General features: G+C 36.7%; 1 protein-coding gene across 3 annotated transcripts in view; it reads right to left on the bottom strand.

Annotated features, from left to right (window-relative positions):
* The window catches only part of LOC107749434 (IQ motif and SEC7 domain-containing protein 1-like), a 218,257-nt gene that overhangs the window by 140,283 nt on the left and 60,057 nt on the right, over positions 1–17,917 (bottom strand). For all 3 annotated transcript variants that reach the window (XM_016564590.1, XM_016564594.1, XM_016564589.1), the window contains exon 2: positions 6,864–6,899. In XM_016564590.1, coding sequence (XP_016420076.1) covers positions 6,864–6,899 — 36 coding nt within the window. The remainder of the gene's footprint in view (positions 1–6,863; positions 6,900–17,917) is intronic.

The following is a 17,917-nucleotide window of genomic DNA, read 5'->3' as shown; positions in this document are numbered from 1 at the left end:
TTCCACACACATTCACGATAATGTTTTGATTTGTCATGTGTATGTTGCTGTGTTTAGTTATTCTGAATGGATCCGTGTACTGTAGTAGATATATGCAGTCAGCAGGCGGTTGGTTTAGGTATCTCCAAGTGGTCATGTTCGGTATCGCAACTTGACTTCTCTAAAATGCACAAGATAAATGGTCTATGCTTAATTTCATGAAGTGTGCGATTAATCACAGAAAAAGGGTGTGATTAATTTGATTAAAAATTTTAATCTATTGACAGCCCTAATTCAAACTTTACCCCAAACTTTTAAACAGTATTGTAAATAAATACATTGTAAAATTTATGAATAAATTAATAAATACGTTAATAATATTCCTAATAAATTACTACAAAAAGGCTATGTGACACTACACTACTGTCACGATACCGCTACTGTGAGGAGCACGGAGCGAGGAATGAGGAGACGTGGAGTAAACTTCAAACGAACAGACTTTAATAAACATCCAAGGAACCAGGAACACACATGTAGCGGGGAAAGACGAACATTCAATACCAGACAACCAAACTCAGAACAGGACTCACTATAAATACATATGACTTGATGAGGGGATGACGAGACGCACCTGGAACTAATGAACAATCAACATGAGGGAAAACTGGGTCATGGAGCACGTGGAGAGGGAAAAACACATAAGCTGTGTCTCATTTAGAAGGCTGCGCTAAGGTCGCATTCGGAGTGTCCTACTTGCTTTTCTGAAATGAGACAGCCTCGATGACGTATGCAGCCTTCAAATGCGACCTCCGGAGGGCGCAGCCTTCTAAATGAGACACAGCAATAGATAGAGTCCAGGGACATGACAACTACATGAAAATATTTAGTTTAGCGAGGAAGTCACTTAGTGCAGTTCAAGAGCCTGATTGATCTGCTCCTGATTGGTCTCGTCCTGGTTCCAGTGAAAAGGACCTCCCCAAACACTCTAAGGGCCTGTTTACACCTGGTCACTTCATGCGTTTTTCTGATCGGATAGCTATCCGATCATGAAAAGACCAGGTGTAAATGCCCTACGAAACGGATATAAATCCGATCGCTCAAACCACTTCAGGAGGTGGTCTGGGACGCATTCCAGACGAAACTGGACAAGTGTAAATGCATCTGGTTGTTGAAACCACATATGCAAATTTTACTCCTCCCAAAATGTTAAAATAATAAACGTGTGAGAGCATGTTATAGGCTATATGACATTATAGTCAGATATGACAGCGCTAATGCAACACGCATTGCCGCGGACGAGTAGCTGAGCATCTCTTCAGCAAGCCGTGACTGAAACTGAAAGTAAGACGCAGACGCTCAGCACACAGTCATCTTCATTAAAAGTAGTGTGACTAACCTATCTTTCCAGTTCTGATCCCGCCTGGTCTCCTATTGCGGGCTTTGATCTTGAAATGAGCTGATAATTAATAAAATGCAGCGCTTATCTTTTGATTTCGTTGACGTTTAACTTTTAAATTAAATTTAAATATAGCACGGGTATTGCAGATCGGATTTATATCCGTTTTGCGACGACACATTTATGTGGCCAAGTGTAAATGGAAACGTTTTAACAAATCAGATAGATATCCGATCAGCAAAAATGCATGAAATGACCAGGTGTAAACAGCCCCTAAGAGGCCGAATGCGTGCCATTTGTTTTTCCCTTGTCTTGGTTTCCTCTGTGGTTGTGTGTGCTTTGAAAAACTTGCTCTTGTTTTAGTTGATTTTCAATAGTTTTTTGTAAATATTTAGTTTAAGGGAAGTAGGGAGTGTGACGCCATTTCTTTTATATTGTTTGTTCTATGTTTTGAGTTGAGGGAGTTAGGGAAGTTGTGTTGTATTTTTTTTTTATGTTTTATTTTGGTTAGAGAATTTAAAGGGTATACTAAAATTTTTTATTTTTGTTTGTTATTTTGGCCTTGTCCACTCCTGAATTTGTCCCCTTTGTTACTCATTTTCATTATAAGTTTGTTAATAAATCTATTCGTTTGATACTATCTTGGGAGTGAGCGCACGTTTCATTTATGCTATGAATGGCCCTAGACGGTCGTAACAAAAATGAAAATGTTAATCTACTTTTTAAAGGCAGATTTTTGACTGCCTTTAAAAAGCAATCAAAAGGAGGCATGGATGACAGATTCAGACATGCCTTGATACCTTCCTTCTTTCAGATATTCGTAAGAGCAGCATTTTTTTTTAGGCCAGCAACACAGCCACACATTTTTGTTTCCCAGTATCTGCAAGCAACCAATGTGTGGCCAGCCCTGCCTACTTAACCTTGGCAAAGCCACAGGCCAAGTACAGAACAGCATGTCAGCAGAAAGCACCCGTCTTACTCTGCACTGTTAGCGTGAGTATCAGAGTGCTGGAACAGAGCCTGGCAACAGCTGTGTGACACGCGCGCGCGCACACACACACACACACATTTTGGTTTGTGGTAAGGTGAATAAAGAAAACTGCAAGAGGTGACATTTCACTCTGCTCTGATGATGGTCTGAGTCACTGAAATTGAAACGATTTGTCAAATAGACTACACTTCATAAGTTTTATTGTATAAAAAAAGTGTTATATATTACGTTATCCATGATAAATTGTGCTTTCGAAAAGATTAAAGACTAATATGAAGTTTACTTTTGTTTTTTAAAGCGTGAAGGGTGACGCGCGCGCACACACACACACACACACACACACACACACACACGCGCGCGCACCCGGAGTGGATAGGCTTCAATGGAGCAGCCTATTACAGGCACCAAATCAATGAGCAGACACATACAGAGCGAGAAAGAAAGCAGGAAGGTGAGTGTAAAGTCCGAGGTGAAAACGAGAGAGGGTAAATGCTCTGGGGACCAGGCCGAAAAACCTCCCCGCGGCTATACTCGCTCACACACATGTCCTTGTCTAGAAGGAACAATGCATTGTACAGGGCAGCTCAGTGGAAAACAGAGGCATGTTGATGTCATGCTGATGAACGCAACTTGCAAAGCCTGGTAGCTGTGACATATTTTGGTTTGTGGTAAGGTGAATAAAGAAAACTGCAAGAGGTGACATTTCACTCTGCTCTGATGATGGTCTGAGTCACTGAAATTGAAACGATTTGTCAAATAGACTACACTTCATAAGTTTTATTGTATAAAAAAAGTGTTATATATTACGTTATCCATGATAAATTGTGCTTTCGAAAAGATTAAAGACTAATATGAAGTTTACTTTTGTTTTTTAAAGCGTGAAGGGTGTTTTCTCCTCAGAAGTATTTCAGTCATTACAACACATACAGTAGTTATATACTGCAAAACGTATACAGAGAAGTGAAAGCTTGAAATATTTATCAATTTCCAATAATTCTGAATTTATACCCAGCAGCGCTGGCAAATTAAAAATGCCATATGTATGCATACACATATATTTAATTTATTAATACTTTAATACATAAAGTTTATATGGTAATACCTGAAAAAAACAGCACTTTGTAACAGTGTTTTGGACGAGTGAAAATATGTGACATAAATAAATAAACACAATTTAACTAAGTAACTAAATTAAATACAAAATGATCAATAAAAAAAGAATATTGATAAATTGATAATATTCATTAAAATGCTAAATAATAAATACTTTTCATAAAACATATGGATGCTATCTGAACATAAAACTTGTATATCAATTATTTTTTTTACAGTGTTTTGGAAGACAGAGGGAGGAAAGTAATATAAATAAATAAATAAAAGTATACTAACATATATTTTAATAATAATTTTCATAATAAATAACTACATGAAAACTATATGATGCTACTTTAAAATAGCATTCATAAAAATTATTTTGAATGAGCAGATTTAAATAAATAATAAATACTGTATGCTGCTACCTGAAAATAAAACTACATTTGAGAATTAATTGATTTTTAATTTAATAAAATTTTCAGTGAGGGAACACACACACATATACATGTAGACTAACACAAACAAACAAACAGACACACACTCATTCACACACACACACACACACACAACGATCCAAGGATAACATCCTCCACTGCAGCTCAAACTGTCATTTTGTCCTAGAAAGTCACAACATATTGTCTGTGGTTTGAAACCGATGAGAGCGTTTGACGACATTAAAACTGGCTGAAATAACACTGATATCTGACTCAACTGCCAGCATCCATTTATCAGTCTCAACATCAAAGTCTGACTGAGGGGGGTTTAAAAATGTCCAGATAAGGGAGAGATATGAGCGATATGCCTGTTCACTCTATTGAGTTCAGTTTGAAGCTTTGATATCGAAGAAGAGAACTTTACTGTAAGTGAAATTCCCATAGTCTGCACTTCCTCCAAGTGTTTGTCCCCATTTCTAAGGATAGAACAGTTGCTTAAAACTAAAAGAGAGGTTTCTGTGAAATATACTGCAGATCAATATTTTTCATGAGACCTCCAAAACAACATTTATCAAACTTTTGAATGTTAGTATATACATCACAATATTTATTTTTTTTATTTTTTACATAAATTCATTTCCAATAATTTCTTTTTTCCATTATGTCTGTAAATTTTTATTTAATTTTGTCCCCCACAATATTTACTCTAAAATAAAATTCACACACAAAGAAATTTAAAAACCAAAATTTCTTATAATTTATTAACAAAGCCCGGAACTGTTTGGGACGCAAGTTTGGAACTGAACACTTCTGTTAAATCAGCCAAGCGGAGTTGCTTATCATGTGATGAAATTATGTGAATCATCTCAAAATGACCAAAAACTGGCCGATATATTGGTCCAATAAAACACAACAAAGTCCTTATACTGCCAAATTATACATCTGGTTCATTCACACCAACACAGGAAGGAACTTTAAATTTAGATTCATATCAGACTTGCTTTTCTAATTCAACAATCTTATCAAGTTTTCCATGTTAATAAGACAGAACCGGAGGAAGAACACTGAGCCAAGAGACTGTCAACACAGGGCCTTTGGGTTTCATACAGGCTAAAGGCTAAGACAACAAGGCTTTCCCCTGTCTATAAAACTGCCTGGTTTGCTAGCCTAACAGAAAATACACAGCGATCTTTCCCGATTATGATCATTCACCCTCAATCCCTTACAACACTTCACCCTAAAACTAATAAGTATCATCCGTCTGCAGCCAGATAATTTGCAAATTACTGACAACTGTTGTGTGTTATCGTGTTTAATGTTGTTGCACTAGTCCAATGCTCTTCAAGGAGCACTCCTTAGGGAGAGCCTCTTGCTTTGATAAGCAGTCTGAGCTTCTTTTGCAACAATTTCCTCTCCAGCGCTCAATTCAAACTTCACTGGCTGATGAAATCTGGGATCAACAGCAAACCCCGAACAAGACCGTTTCAGTGGCTCACAAAACGCTACGAGTGTTGAGGAGGACTTGTTGGATGTATGGAAGAGTCCCTGAGGATTTCGTTGCTCCATCTAATCTAATGCCACCCCAAGCTGGAAGGAAGCGTTGAGGTACATTGATTCGCATGCTATAACACTGCAGCACTGAGCGAGGACCTAATTAAGTCACTTAATAACCTACTGTTGAAACAGCCATAAATGTTCATCCGAATGGATACTGCAGCAGTTGTCTTTTCGTTCTACTTGAGTTGCAATACAACGGTGCCCACAAATGTTACTGCTTCACAGGTGCTCTGAAGACCCATCACAATGATGTAGAGACCCACGGCTCAAAACTGATGGAAAAAAATATTCACGATGTCTCACTGAAGTGCCAAGTAGACAGACAGTACAAACATATGTCTTATTCTTGCCTCTTGAGCAATAACTCGGCAATCTCAAGATGATGAAAAGGTCTCTCAAAGTTTAGGGTTTGATGTTTTACTGTACAGTATGCGTGATATTTATGGCCATCACTTTGCTTTAAAAAGTGGTTCACAGACGGCCTGTTTGTGACATCACGAAATGCAAAAACGTAGCCTATGAATAATAATTAGATGTTAATTCGAATAATTAGAAGAATTGTTCCTTCTGACAAACGAAATGCTCAAATGAAACTGTGACACATTTCATTTGATATCTTCATCCGCCACTGTCTTGAGATTTCAGCAAATAAATAAATAAATAAATAACTACATGATGACTCTAAGAAATAAATAATTAAATAAATAATTTGCTGTTCTAGTGGTCACAGTTTTGCTTTGAATATGAAGTGGTTTTGGATTTAATCTATCCTATTAAAACTTTTATTTTTAATAGGACAAGTTAATTAAATTTTAATAAAATAAATGAAATTGCCACTAACTATAGTACACACTATCAACATGAATACCTTTTCTAAATTATTCATCACATGTTATTTTATAAAGTAGCATAGACAAAACTGGCCATGCCATATGGGGAATAAGTGACTAAATGCCTAAGGCGATATTTCACTTTTTATAGATAAACTCACCATTAAAAGGCTTTGAATCAAATTGGACAAACAAAAAAGTGAAGTGAAAGGTATGACCCTGATTACACAATGCCCTTGAACATAAACTAAAAAGCTTAAAAATAGTCCATATAATCCAAAAATCAGCCATAGAAAAAGTAAAAAAAAAAAATTATTTTCACTGTCAAGAGTTTTCTATAAATCCCCAATGACGGAAACCAATTACAAATCTGTGATGGTGACAATGAGGATGTCCATCCAAGAAGATAATGTGCATCTGACACAGGATGCAGAAAATGCCAATAAACATGCATGACTCAGTCATGGAAATTACATGACATCTACTAAATTATGTGCATCGTATAGTTTGACATGGCAATGAGAAATGCGAGAGCATCATGATGACAGCAGATGAGCAAACTCATAACTCTCATAACCTACCCGACATTTGAGACACGCAAGCCTTCACTTTCATTCCTGTGGGAGACAAAAAAGAGAGACAGAGTTAGAAGTTGAAATTTTGAAAAAGGCAAAGAAAAAAACCTGACATTAAACTTCCAACAACAAAACAACCCTCCTTGTACTGACAAAACAAAGCTTTCTTGTTGTTTTGAACCATATGGGCTACACTCTAAATTCATCTACAGTATGAATCCTTAACTCTGCCTAAGTGATGCCAGCAATAACATTCAACGTGACCTGTGGAGTCCGATTTATGACCAAATGACTCTTAGGAACTCAATCTTTTAAGTGAATTCAAAACTCACAGCACAACCAGTATAGTGCGATTCTTGAACAAATGACAAGAATCTTTAATGAATCCTTTTAATGAATCAATCAAAATCACTCAAAAAATTTGCAGTTATCATTTGAATCAGTCTGACGAATCCCTTACAGAATTAACCCACAGAATCTTTTACATGTCTTAATAAGAGTTTACAGTTTGAATATTATATTTTTTTTCAATTGAACTGCATATTTCAGGCATTTATATTATATTTTGCAGCATTCCAAATGTTAGGTGCTTCTCTATATAATTGGAGCAATGACTGAAACAATCTCTTTCACATAAGAAAAATGGACATTATAACGATTATATACACTGAAAAAAAGTTATTAATATAACAGATTATTGGAGTATGTTTTACAAGAAAATAGCATTTGAGTTCTTCTACTTTAAAATTTGTTTAACTAGATGTGTTACTTGCAGTTCCTATTAGGGCTAATCGCAATATTGGTAAAAAAAATCGCAATTAGATTCTTTTCCAAAATCGTTCAGCCCTAGTTCCTATGTAATTATATGTAAAATTTACTAGCAATTTCTGAGTGAATAGGTAAATCCTACACCACTATTTTTTTTTCCAGGTTACTCAAATGAATCATTTTCTGGCTCTACTTTTTCTTTCTAAATAAGGTCAAACTTACTGTTTTTAAGAAAAATAAATGTGTATTCTAGTATATTCTATGTGTATGATTTTTGTATGTATGATTCTATGTGTATGAAATGATTTTTTAAATTGTATATAGCATAAAACATGATTGACAGATCAGCTGTAAACAACCCAAGGACAGGCATAGATCACCATCACATTTATATAATAAAATTCTGCATTTTTTAGGAAGTAAAGAAGCATTCCCCATGCCGTAAACACCCAGTGGCAATCAGATTCAATAGCAGCAGGCTTTCTCTATGTGATGGAGAGCTCTAATATTCACATTTGTGACTGGCAGATTACCTCAGGCATCCCCTAGCCCAAGCCCTTGTTTAATAATTCACAAGTTTACCTTAGAGAAAAGGGCTTTGTTAGAAATGCTATGGTCCTCATTGGACTAACGGTGCCGACAGCCTTGCTCTCAGACAGATGTCAGAAAGCTTTGGACAGAAAACTGGTTCTGATCCCATTACGCAACAAAAACGGTCACACACATAATGAAAACTGTATCAAGAGGTGTTGAGGTGACCACTGTGTTAAGAGCGAATGGTATTGACATGTCTCTGAAAATGTCAAAAAGCGGTGTAGTTGTCCCTAATAATAATTGTAAAGAATTCTGAATGCACTTTTTTTTTTATTGGTGGTCATTCCTTTTACCTCAACAACTGCCTTGTAGCTATTCCCGACTAGGTAAATGGCAGATTTCAAAACTCAATTTGTCGCATTCTATGCAAGCTGCTAGCAGACTCATACATCAATGAACGCGGCGAACCGCTGACATGGCAGTTAGTGCTTTAGCTCGCCTGTCTGGACTGTAAGGATAAACTACAGGTTGGCAGTAATACTTGGTCATAAAATAAACAAAACACTTTGCACTAATTTATAGTACTTTCCCAGATTTCTTTGTTTTGTTTCTGCTCATTTTTGGCACCGCTAACTGCAAGTTCAGCTTAAAACTCACCACTTGGTAAAATAATGGACTAATTAAGCAGTCACATATTGTTATAACACATAACACATATTGTTATCTAAAAATTGTGCGTATATTCCTTATTTATAAGTACAGTAAGACAATAAAACAGCCTAACAGGGTCATAGGTGGTTCATTATAATGGTTTAACAAGTGTTAACTTTTGAAATAGTGCAGTCATAGTGCCAGGTTAATATAATGCAGTAAAAGTTAACAAAGCCCAATTTGGATGGGATTTATTTCTTGGAACTAAATCTAAAACAATTTAGTTACCTTAAATCCACATTTTATTCCAGTCCTGAGCGAATATGTTGGTAATTTATCTTCCCTTTCAAGTAATAATTGCAGGTGAAATGAAGCTAACATTATACCTACTTGTTTAAGTAAACGTTCGGTTCTGGTATATTAGTTTTGATCCAATTTTTGTTTACATCTTCACAAATTTATGCAATTTAAAGTATGTTTATACAGCTATTAGCGGTTCCTCTTTGCATGTACAGACAGGAGTACAGGATGACAAAAGTTAAACGTGAAATTCTCAAGCAAGTTCTTAAGGTTTTTTTTGTTTGTTTTTGAGAATGTGGACAACTTTGACTAAAATTCACCTCCCTCATTATATCTTTGCCCTCTCTCTCCTGTGGAGGCTTTTGTCTTTGTCCTACCAGTTCCTGTAATTCCCAATGGTTAAAATCCCATCCAGAAAGATGAGTTAAGTGAGGAGAATCTTGAATATATTATATTCCCTACCTCCCCTTGTTTCAGATAATTAAATCATATCATATAAAGTCAAATTAAGATACTGTACATTAATGTTACATATGTGTTTTCTTCTTTTGTAGCCTACAGCTTATTCACAAATGGCACCATTCTGTTTTGGGGTCTGTTTTGTCTGTTTTTGATCTTTTCCTGATGCCTGAGTAAAGTAAAATTAAATATAATTTTAAACTTGATTTAGCTGGCTATTTTCTTTAATACTGACGATGGTTCACAAAGGCAGCTGGTCTTAGACAAAGTATGTTTCCACTTCAGAACCCCTTGTTACACTGACATACTGGATAGCACTGATGAACTATCACATCTTAGCTTTAAAACCTAAAGGTACTGGATAAATAGTATAAACTAACCCTACCCCTACAACGTGTGTTACAACGTTCACTATCTATTGGATTTAATTCAGTATGTCATCGTGCTACATGCTGCAGTGAGAACACCTTGAAATTTGGACTGAGCCAAGCCAGCAGTTTCTGCCTGTTTCCAGCCTTTACACTAAGCTAACCAGCTTCTGGCTGTAGCTTTATGTTTACTGTTTAGACTTGAGAGATTTTCTAATAAATCTTGGCAGGAATAAACACATTTCCCAAAATGTCAAACTTCTTTAAATGCCAGTTGGCACACTTTTGTTTTTAAAGGGGTCATATGATGCTGCTAAAAATAACATTATTTTGTGTATTTGGTGTAATGAAATGTGTTTATGCGGTTTAAAGTTAAAAAAACACATTATTTTCCACATACTGTACATTATTGTTTCTCCTCTATGCCCCGCCTTTTTGAAACACGTCGATTTTTACAAAGCTCATCGGTCTGAAAAGCGAGGTGTGCTGTGATTGGCCAGCTATCCAGTTTTGGAACAGTGTTGTAAATACAACTTAACCACTGATTTCTAGTTGTGTCCATTTTTGGAAGGCCAAACAAAGTAGTTTCGCTTTCACAACGAAGCACACAGCGTCTTCAGGACATGGCTGCAGCGGCAACAATAATACTACAGTGAGAATAAAAGTTATGCCTTCTTTCTTTGTGTGAACATTTGGGCGGCGTTATGCAAATTTTCCCACATCGTGACGTAGACATGTGGGGGCGTGTTAGAACGAGCCGTTTTAGGTAGGTGTGGCTGACTCTGAACTTTTATAAAGAATATCTCTTTGGATTTGAGACTTTAGTCTTTGCAACTTTACAGATCTTCTTTATGCACCAAGAGCTTGTAACACTCCAAAGAGAAAGGAAAAATTTAAATCGCATCATATGACCCCTTTAAAGCTAGTAGTTATGTGTATCCTTTTAAAGGAACACTACACTATTTTTGAAAATAGGCTCAGTTTCAAAAGTTGAGTTTAACCATTTTAGAATCCATTCAGCCGATCTCTGGGTCTGGCGGTAGATTTAAATAGGAAAAATATAGAAACTCTTTGGTCATTTTTGAGCGAGATGCTAACGGTCTAATCAGATTCAATGATCTATGCTAAAAGTGCTACCGCCAGACCCAGAGATCGGCTGAATAGATTCGAAAACGATAAAACTCAACTGTTTAACTCTAGGGGAGTTGGAAAATGAGCCTATTTTCAAAAATAGTGGAGTGTTCTTTTAAAACATAAAAATTGGTGGATTTCATGAAATTTTGTAGGAAAATGTGCTTGTGTGATTACAGGTGCTATGAGGAGAAAGTCAACATCCGATAATTGTTACTTATTTTTATGTCGGTCTCATCTTTGTCCCAAGCTTATCATAGTTAGCTGGATCCAGTCCGTAACCAGACCAGCACCCTGAGATGACCACAATGCAGCCCTGAATGTCAGTGAAGACCACAACAACTGAACATTCCCGACTTGATAGCCATCGGAACAGACCACAAGAACCAGACAAGTCCTCTGCACAGACCCCTACAGACAGCAATGAACGTGTCAAGCCAGGAGTTGCCAGGACCACAATGGAGTTTTATCATGCTTACAGTCACTGCTAAGCCAGTCGTCCACTACTGGCTAAACGACAGCCCTGCTGGATAGACTACAACTTCTCCCATCAAATGCTGGCATGACGTATCCGAATCTTCAAGCAGGAGCTGGATGAAATATTCTGAATGACATCAGTCCACAATCTGACTAGTGATGCAGCCTGAAATGGTAATCATACCATCTGTGTTCATTTGGCCAGAGAAGAGCGGAGTCGACTGCTATCTTATTGATCTCACATCACTGTACTTATGATTACTTTAATTTGTTTGTGGTATGACAAGCTATTAGAAGGAAAAAATAATAATAATAAAGCATAAGAGTGACCACACACATTTTCCCAGTGGCCTTGGTTCCAAGTATTAAATGAAAACAAGAAAAGACTATGTACATATTCTAAAGGAATATAATGGCAATATGAAATGATTGATTTGCAGTACGATTATATTAATAAAAAAATAAAAAAATGTAAAAAATGGATTCGAAAACGGTAAAACTCAACTGTTTAACTCTAGGGGAGTTGGAAAATGAGCCTATTTTCAAAAATAGTGGAGTGTTCCTTTAAAACATAAAAATTGGTGGATTTCATGAAATTTTGTAGGAAATATTATTATTGTTTGCCATGAGTTTGAAGTTCGGTGTTTAAAAAACGGAGCAAACGGAAAGAGAAAGCGCAACCTATATTATAGCTCTATAAATGAAGCACACAGACTTTATTAGAGCCTATATATATATATATATATAAGTAATAACCTTAAAATATTTTGTTTTAATAAATAGAAATATATAATATGTACATTAGCATTCAAATGTTTGAGTTTGTGGCCAAATTAACACTTTTATTCAGCAAGGATGCATTACATTGATCAAAAGTGACGTTTAAGACATTTATATTGCTACAATAAAATTCCATCTCATCCTGATAAAAATGTATCACATTTTCCACAAAAATATTAAGCAGCAAAACTGTTTTCAACATTGATTATAAGAAATGTTTATTGAGCACCAATTAGCATATTAATGTATTTGTTGTTTTAATTAGTAATAATCTTTCACAATATTTTAATTTGTAATAATCTTTCACAACACTTTTTTTTCTGTATCTTTGATGAAGTAAATGCATTTTTTAACGCAAGAGATTTGTTTCAAAAATAGATATTTTTTAAATCCTACCAATCCCATAATTTTGAATAGTAGTGTATTTTGTGATTGTAGGAAGACAGACTCAATTAAAACTAAATACTGTATTGTTTATTGCCATGATATTTCACACCAACTTGTGGTTTCAACAGAAGCATATAACATCGCTTAATCTCAGAGCTCATGGCAGATCAGCTTTGAAAGGTTTAAACTAGAGGTCAACCGATAGTGGATTTTGCCGATACCGATAGCTAGGTTGGACCACACTGGCCGATACCGATTAATTAACCGGTATCACGTGTCTAAACAAATAGCACGTGCTGTCAGTGATTTCAACTACTAGAGGCCGCTCTCGCCCTGTGTAATGACAGCAGACCCTTCTCAGCCGCTCCAGCAATGGACGCAACCCGGAAAACTATCGGCATGGATTTTTGTCGATAACCGATAGTTCCAGCAATCAACTATCGGTGCCGATTAATCGGCAAAACCGATACATCGGTCGACCTCTAGTTTAAACGTTAAAAATCAATTTCTCTATGGAGAAAATTAATGAGATTTTTACTCTGAAACTCCACTGTTGCACTCTACAGCAACAACAACAAACAAACATCACCCCTATGGATGTTCAAACCGAACTGATGCCACTGCACTTCTCTGAAACTACTTGAAAGTCACAATAGGAAACCTGAAACCTTTGGCAGACCGTTTGTTTATTTTTAACAGAAATTAATTTTAAGAGAAAAAAAAACAGAGAGGAGCTCTTCTTCATCTCTTTACCAACAGCAGAAATTCCATTTAATGATTTCAGTAGACAGCTATGCTGATACAAATTCTGCTATGCATTTGATTAAAGATTTCAAGTTAGCTCTGGTTAACCACCAGCCAAAACCGGGTCAGACACTTTAAACTAGGAATAAAACAGATGATCTAAGATATTGTAAACATGTAGGATGCTCTTTCTTAATAAATAAAATTTATTAATTCTTCTGTAGTAAATGTAATTTTAAAGGAAAAAGTCAAGCCCAGGCCAGCCAAGATGGGTTGGTTTCTTCATCAGAACAGATTTGGAGAAATTTTGCATTACATCACTTGCTCATCAATGGATCCTCTGCAGTAAATGGGTGCCTTCAGAATGAGAGTTTAAACAACTGATAAAAACATCACAATAATCCACAAGTAATCCACATGACTCCAGTCCATACATTAAAATCTTGTGAAGCGAAAAGCTGCATGTTTGTAAGAGATAAATCGTCTCGGGTTATGCATGTAACCATGGTTCCCCGAGAGGGAACAAGACGCTGCATACATAGGCGGGGTGCCCGGAAGTATAAAAGGGTACCTGCTGAATACGTCATCCACTTAGCTGTCTGAAGGAGACATAAACAGGCAGGCCGAGGGCATGGCAAGGGGGCGCAGCGTGGAGTTCCCTCGAAGGGGAATGTCTCGGGTTACGCATGTAACCATGGTTCCTCGATAATACATTCTGCATGGCACTCATTCACTGGTGAGTAGGGATAGGCGGTATGACGGTATATATCGTTACCACGAAATAAAATGTCTATCATTAGAGATTTTGCTATATCGTGTATTCCGCGGTATGTAAATATATCTGCGTAACACAGTACTGCTTAAACGTTATACATCTTTTGAGTGATAAGGAAACATGCATGAATGAGAAAATAAAGAGTGGGACGCACTTGGTAGAGTTATTAAGTGCAATAAGCAGTGAAAAAGAACTCAATGCGGTGCTCGCGCTGACTGACACACAGCCGAAGCGCACGCACTGAAAGCTCATCTCTCGACAGCATGCGATCGCAAAAACAGACCTCTTTCCTGTTTTATTGTGCTTGAATGATCAAATACACACACAGTTATGTCATAATGCCCGTCGTGTAGAGTATTCAAGTAAACACAATCGGTTATATGTTAAATAAATGTAAAACATTTGGGTGAAAACCGGATGTGTTTCAGTATGTTGGATCCGTGAAGTCAGTCTTAAAGGGACAGTAGCCTTATTTACCTGCTGCTGTCTGTCATTGTTAATCCTGTTTGATTGATACAGTGAAGACTATGCAGTGTTTTATACACTTTATTAAATTTCTGTAATATTTTTTTACATGTTAAATAAACCTAGCCTACTGTAGCTGAATAAATAATTAAAAGGTTATTTCATATTTATTTGTTCTGTTGTGCTTGTAATTTGCTTCTTTTTCTTAATTTTTAATAACAAAAATAAAATAAAAATAGCTATATCAAGGGTACATATCGTTATCGTGAAATAAAATTTCTCATACCGTGAAATAAGATTTTGGTCATATCACCCACCCCTACTGGTGAGCAAGCAATGCAATGCTAAATTTCTCCAAAATCTGTTCCGATAAAGAAATAAACTCATCCACATCTTGGATGGCCTGAGGGTGGTATGGTTTCAGCAAATTTTCATTTTTAGGTGTAGCCTACTATTCCTTTAACACATTGTGAAGAATCAGCTTGATGGGCCTGAAGTCCAAATGAACAAAATTAATGTTTTTCTCAACAGATGTGTTTTTAACTGGTGGTCTTTGTTTTGAATAGTTTGCATCACTTAAATCAGCAAGTGTCAAACTATAGTTTCGTATAATTCAACTTAAAACACGTTGCAGTTCCTGCAGTTTTATTCAGCCAATTTTAACATGAATTTGGTGCTTGGTGACTGTTAATTTTGTACCCTCCCTGACGGTCACTCTTTGTTACAATCATTGCTCCCACTGTTTTGGCATGTTCTGAACTTTCAGCTCCAAATGTTCAAAGCAAAATTAACAAGCTTCACCTTCAGTGCAAATTTCAGTGCATACTATAAGATCATCAAAAAAAAGTCAGATCAGTTCTTAACAAGACAGCAGTTAAAGAAAAAAGAAAAAAAAAGTTCCGCATACCGGGGCTTTTTACAGTGAGGAGAGTTTGGACTCCCTCCACAAAGTGTGAGACAAGCACAAATCTAACATCACAGCTCCAGCACTTCAAAGCCGTGGCAGTGCCTCCCCACAGGAGTGGCCGTGGAACAGATGTCTGAGAAAAATGCTGCACAGCAATCGTTTTGTGGCCTCCAGTGACTTGTGTTTAAAAAAAAAAAACTCCAGAGTAACAGACCACACGACGAAGGACACAAAGATAGCGCAGTCTGAAGGTCTAGTGTGTCGTCAGCGACAAAATCCTCAGTTTACAACACCACCAAGCCACCACCAAGAATTTGAAACTAAACTTAACCTGTATTAGAAGGAAATTCTACCATGCTCTAAAATATAAATTTTTACTTATAAAATCTTAATGATCACGTATTTATATCTATAATTCACTGCTGTGTGTGTGTACTTGGATGGGATAAATGCAGAGCACAAATTCTGAGTATGAGACACCATACTTGGCTACACTTCACGTCATGTCAAATCACGTCACATCACGTTACATCACTATAATTATAATCTTAGAGAGGATAAAGATAGTAGTGAGTTGCTACAGACATATAAATACTGTAACTATAAATAGCTACATATGAAAATCTCTTTCTCTGTACTTTACGGTCAATTCTCCACAATGCTGTCAAATGGCGCTTTTCCACTGCATGGTACGGCACAGTACGGTTCACTTTTGGGGGGTTTTCCACTGGGTACAGTACCTGGTACTTTTTTTAGTACCACCTCGGTTGAGGTTCCAAGTGAACCTTAACATTACCAAAACGTGACGTGTAAACTCTGCTGATCACGGATTGGCCGGAGAGAATCGTCACTACCTGCGTCACTGAACTTGCGACACAAACACAACAGAACCGCTAGACTTAAATCAGCACAGCTAGCGAAGGATCGAATGCAACTGTTTTGAATGAGCGCACCTTTTTTAACAACCAAAAAATGGCTGTTTCGTGATCTGTTGAGGAAGTACAGATGTATCTCTCGTTGATAGCAGAGGAGCAGATCTAGCGAGAGCTTGATGGGGCGACGCGGAATGAAAAAGTAGGCTTGTTTGAGATGCGCCTCGCCTCGCCTGGAATGTAGGAATGTAATGTGGAATACCACAATCAATAGACTTCAGGAGTCGCGGCAGTAGAGGTGGCGCAACAATAACGACGTGAATAATCCCGCCCACTCTAAAGCGGTACTAAACTGCAGTGGAAACGCAAACTGAGTCATACCACGCGGTGGAAAAGCGCCAAAATATACACACTACACTACACTACACACACACACACACACACATATATATATATATATATATATATACATAGTGTAGATCGCTGGGAAAAAAAACAACAGCATTCATGGTCTAGAAAATTTCCTTTGTATGGGAAACTGACAAAATCATTGAAAACAATACAATATTTAATCTGCAATATTTTAACCATCCATCCATCTTTTCTGGCCTAATGAAATCACTGGACCTCACGTATCATGGTATCGGAGAGCGATGTCAGTCCAATGAAACATAACACTGCTGCTCAATCACCACAACACAAGGTTATAATGACCCTAATCGTTATCGCTGTAATGAGGTCCTATCAAAATCAATCATCATTTCTAAGCTTGTTTTCATGGCATGCTTATGAACACAATTAAATCAAAGCATTTAATTTGAATAACAAATCATATCTACCCATATACTCAAACAGGTTATGCTCAGATAGCTTATTGATATTCATTGTGTTATACAGCTACGTGTGGATAAAATATAAGGGATGGACAGCTCTCCGGGCAAAGGGAATGGTGGTTTGAGAGTATAGCAGACAAACAGAACCATCAATACAACAGCTGTCTGCTCTGGGCTAATGCAAATCCTCCCATCTTCAGACACTGAAATACATTGATAGCAAAGCCCCATTACACAAAATATTACACTTAATGACTGCTATAACACTATCGTCATGGGCACATCTGAGCACCACAAGATATGATTAAGTGTGGTATTACTTACACCCGTCGTTCGGTCATGCGGTTTTGCTTCAGGAACCAAATTTGATATAGCATCAAGTGGCTACCAACACACCAAATTTCGCAAAAAAAAAAAATTTATTTTTCATTTTGTTTTTTCAAATGAAAAAAAGGTGAAAAAAGAAAACATTTTAGATCAAAAACTAAAAACAACTGACTGAAATGAAATAAATACTAAATATATAAGAACAAATACTATAATAGTATATAAATAATAATAGCCAATAATTTTGCAAATAATTATTTTTATGTTATGGTCAATAAAGAG

The sequence above is a fragment of the Sinocyclocheilus rhinocerous genome, unplaced genomic scaffold (genome assembly GCF_001515625.1).
Source record: "Sinocyclocheilus rhinocerous isolate Xijiao unplaced genomic scaffold, SAMN03320098_v1.1 scaffold889, whole genome shotgun sequence".
In the NCBI taxonomy this organism is placed as follows: Eukaryota; Metazoa; Chordata; class Actinopteri; order Cypriniformes; family Cyprinidae; genus Sinocyclocheilus; species Sinocyclocheilus rhinocerous.
The sequence above is the reverse complement of the archived record's forward strand: the minus strand, read 5'-3'. Positions and strand labels throughout refer to the sequence as shown.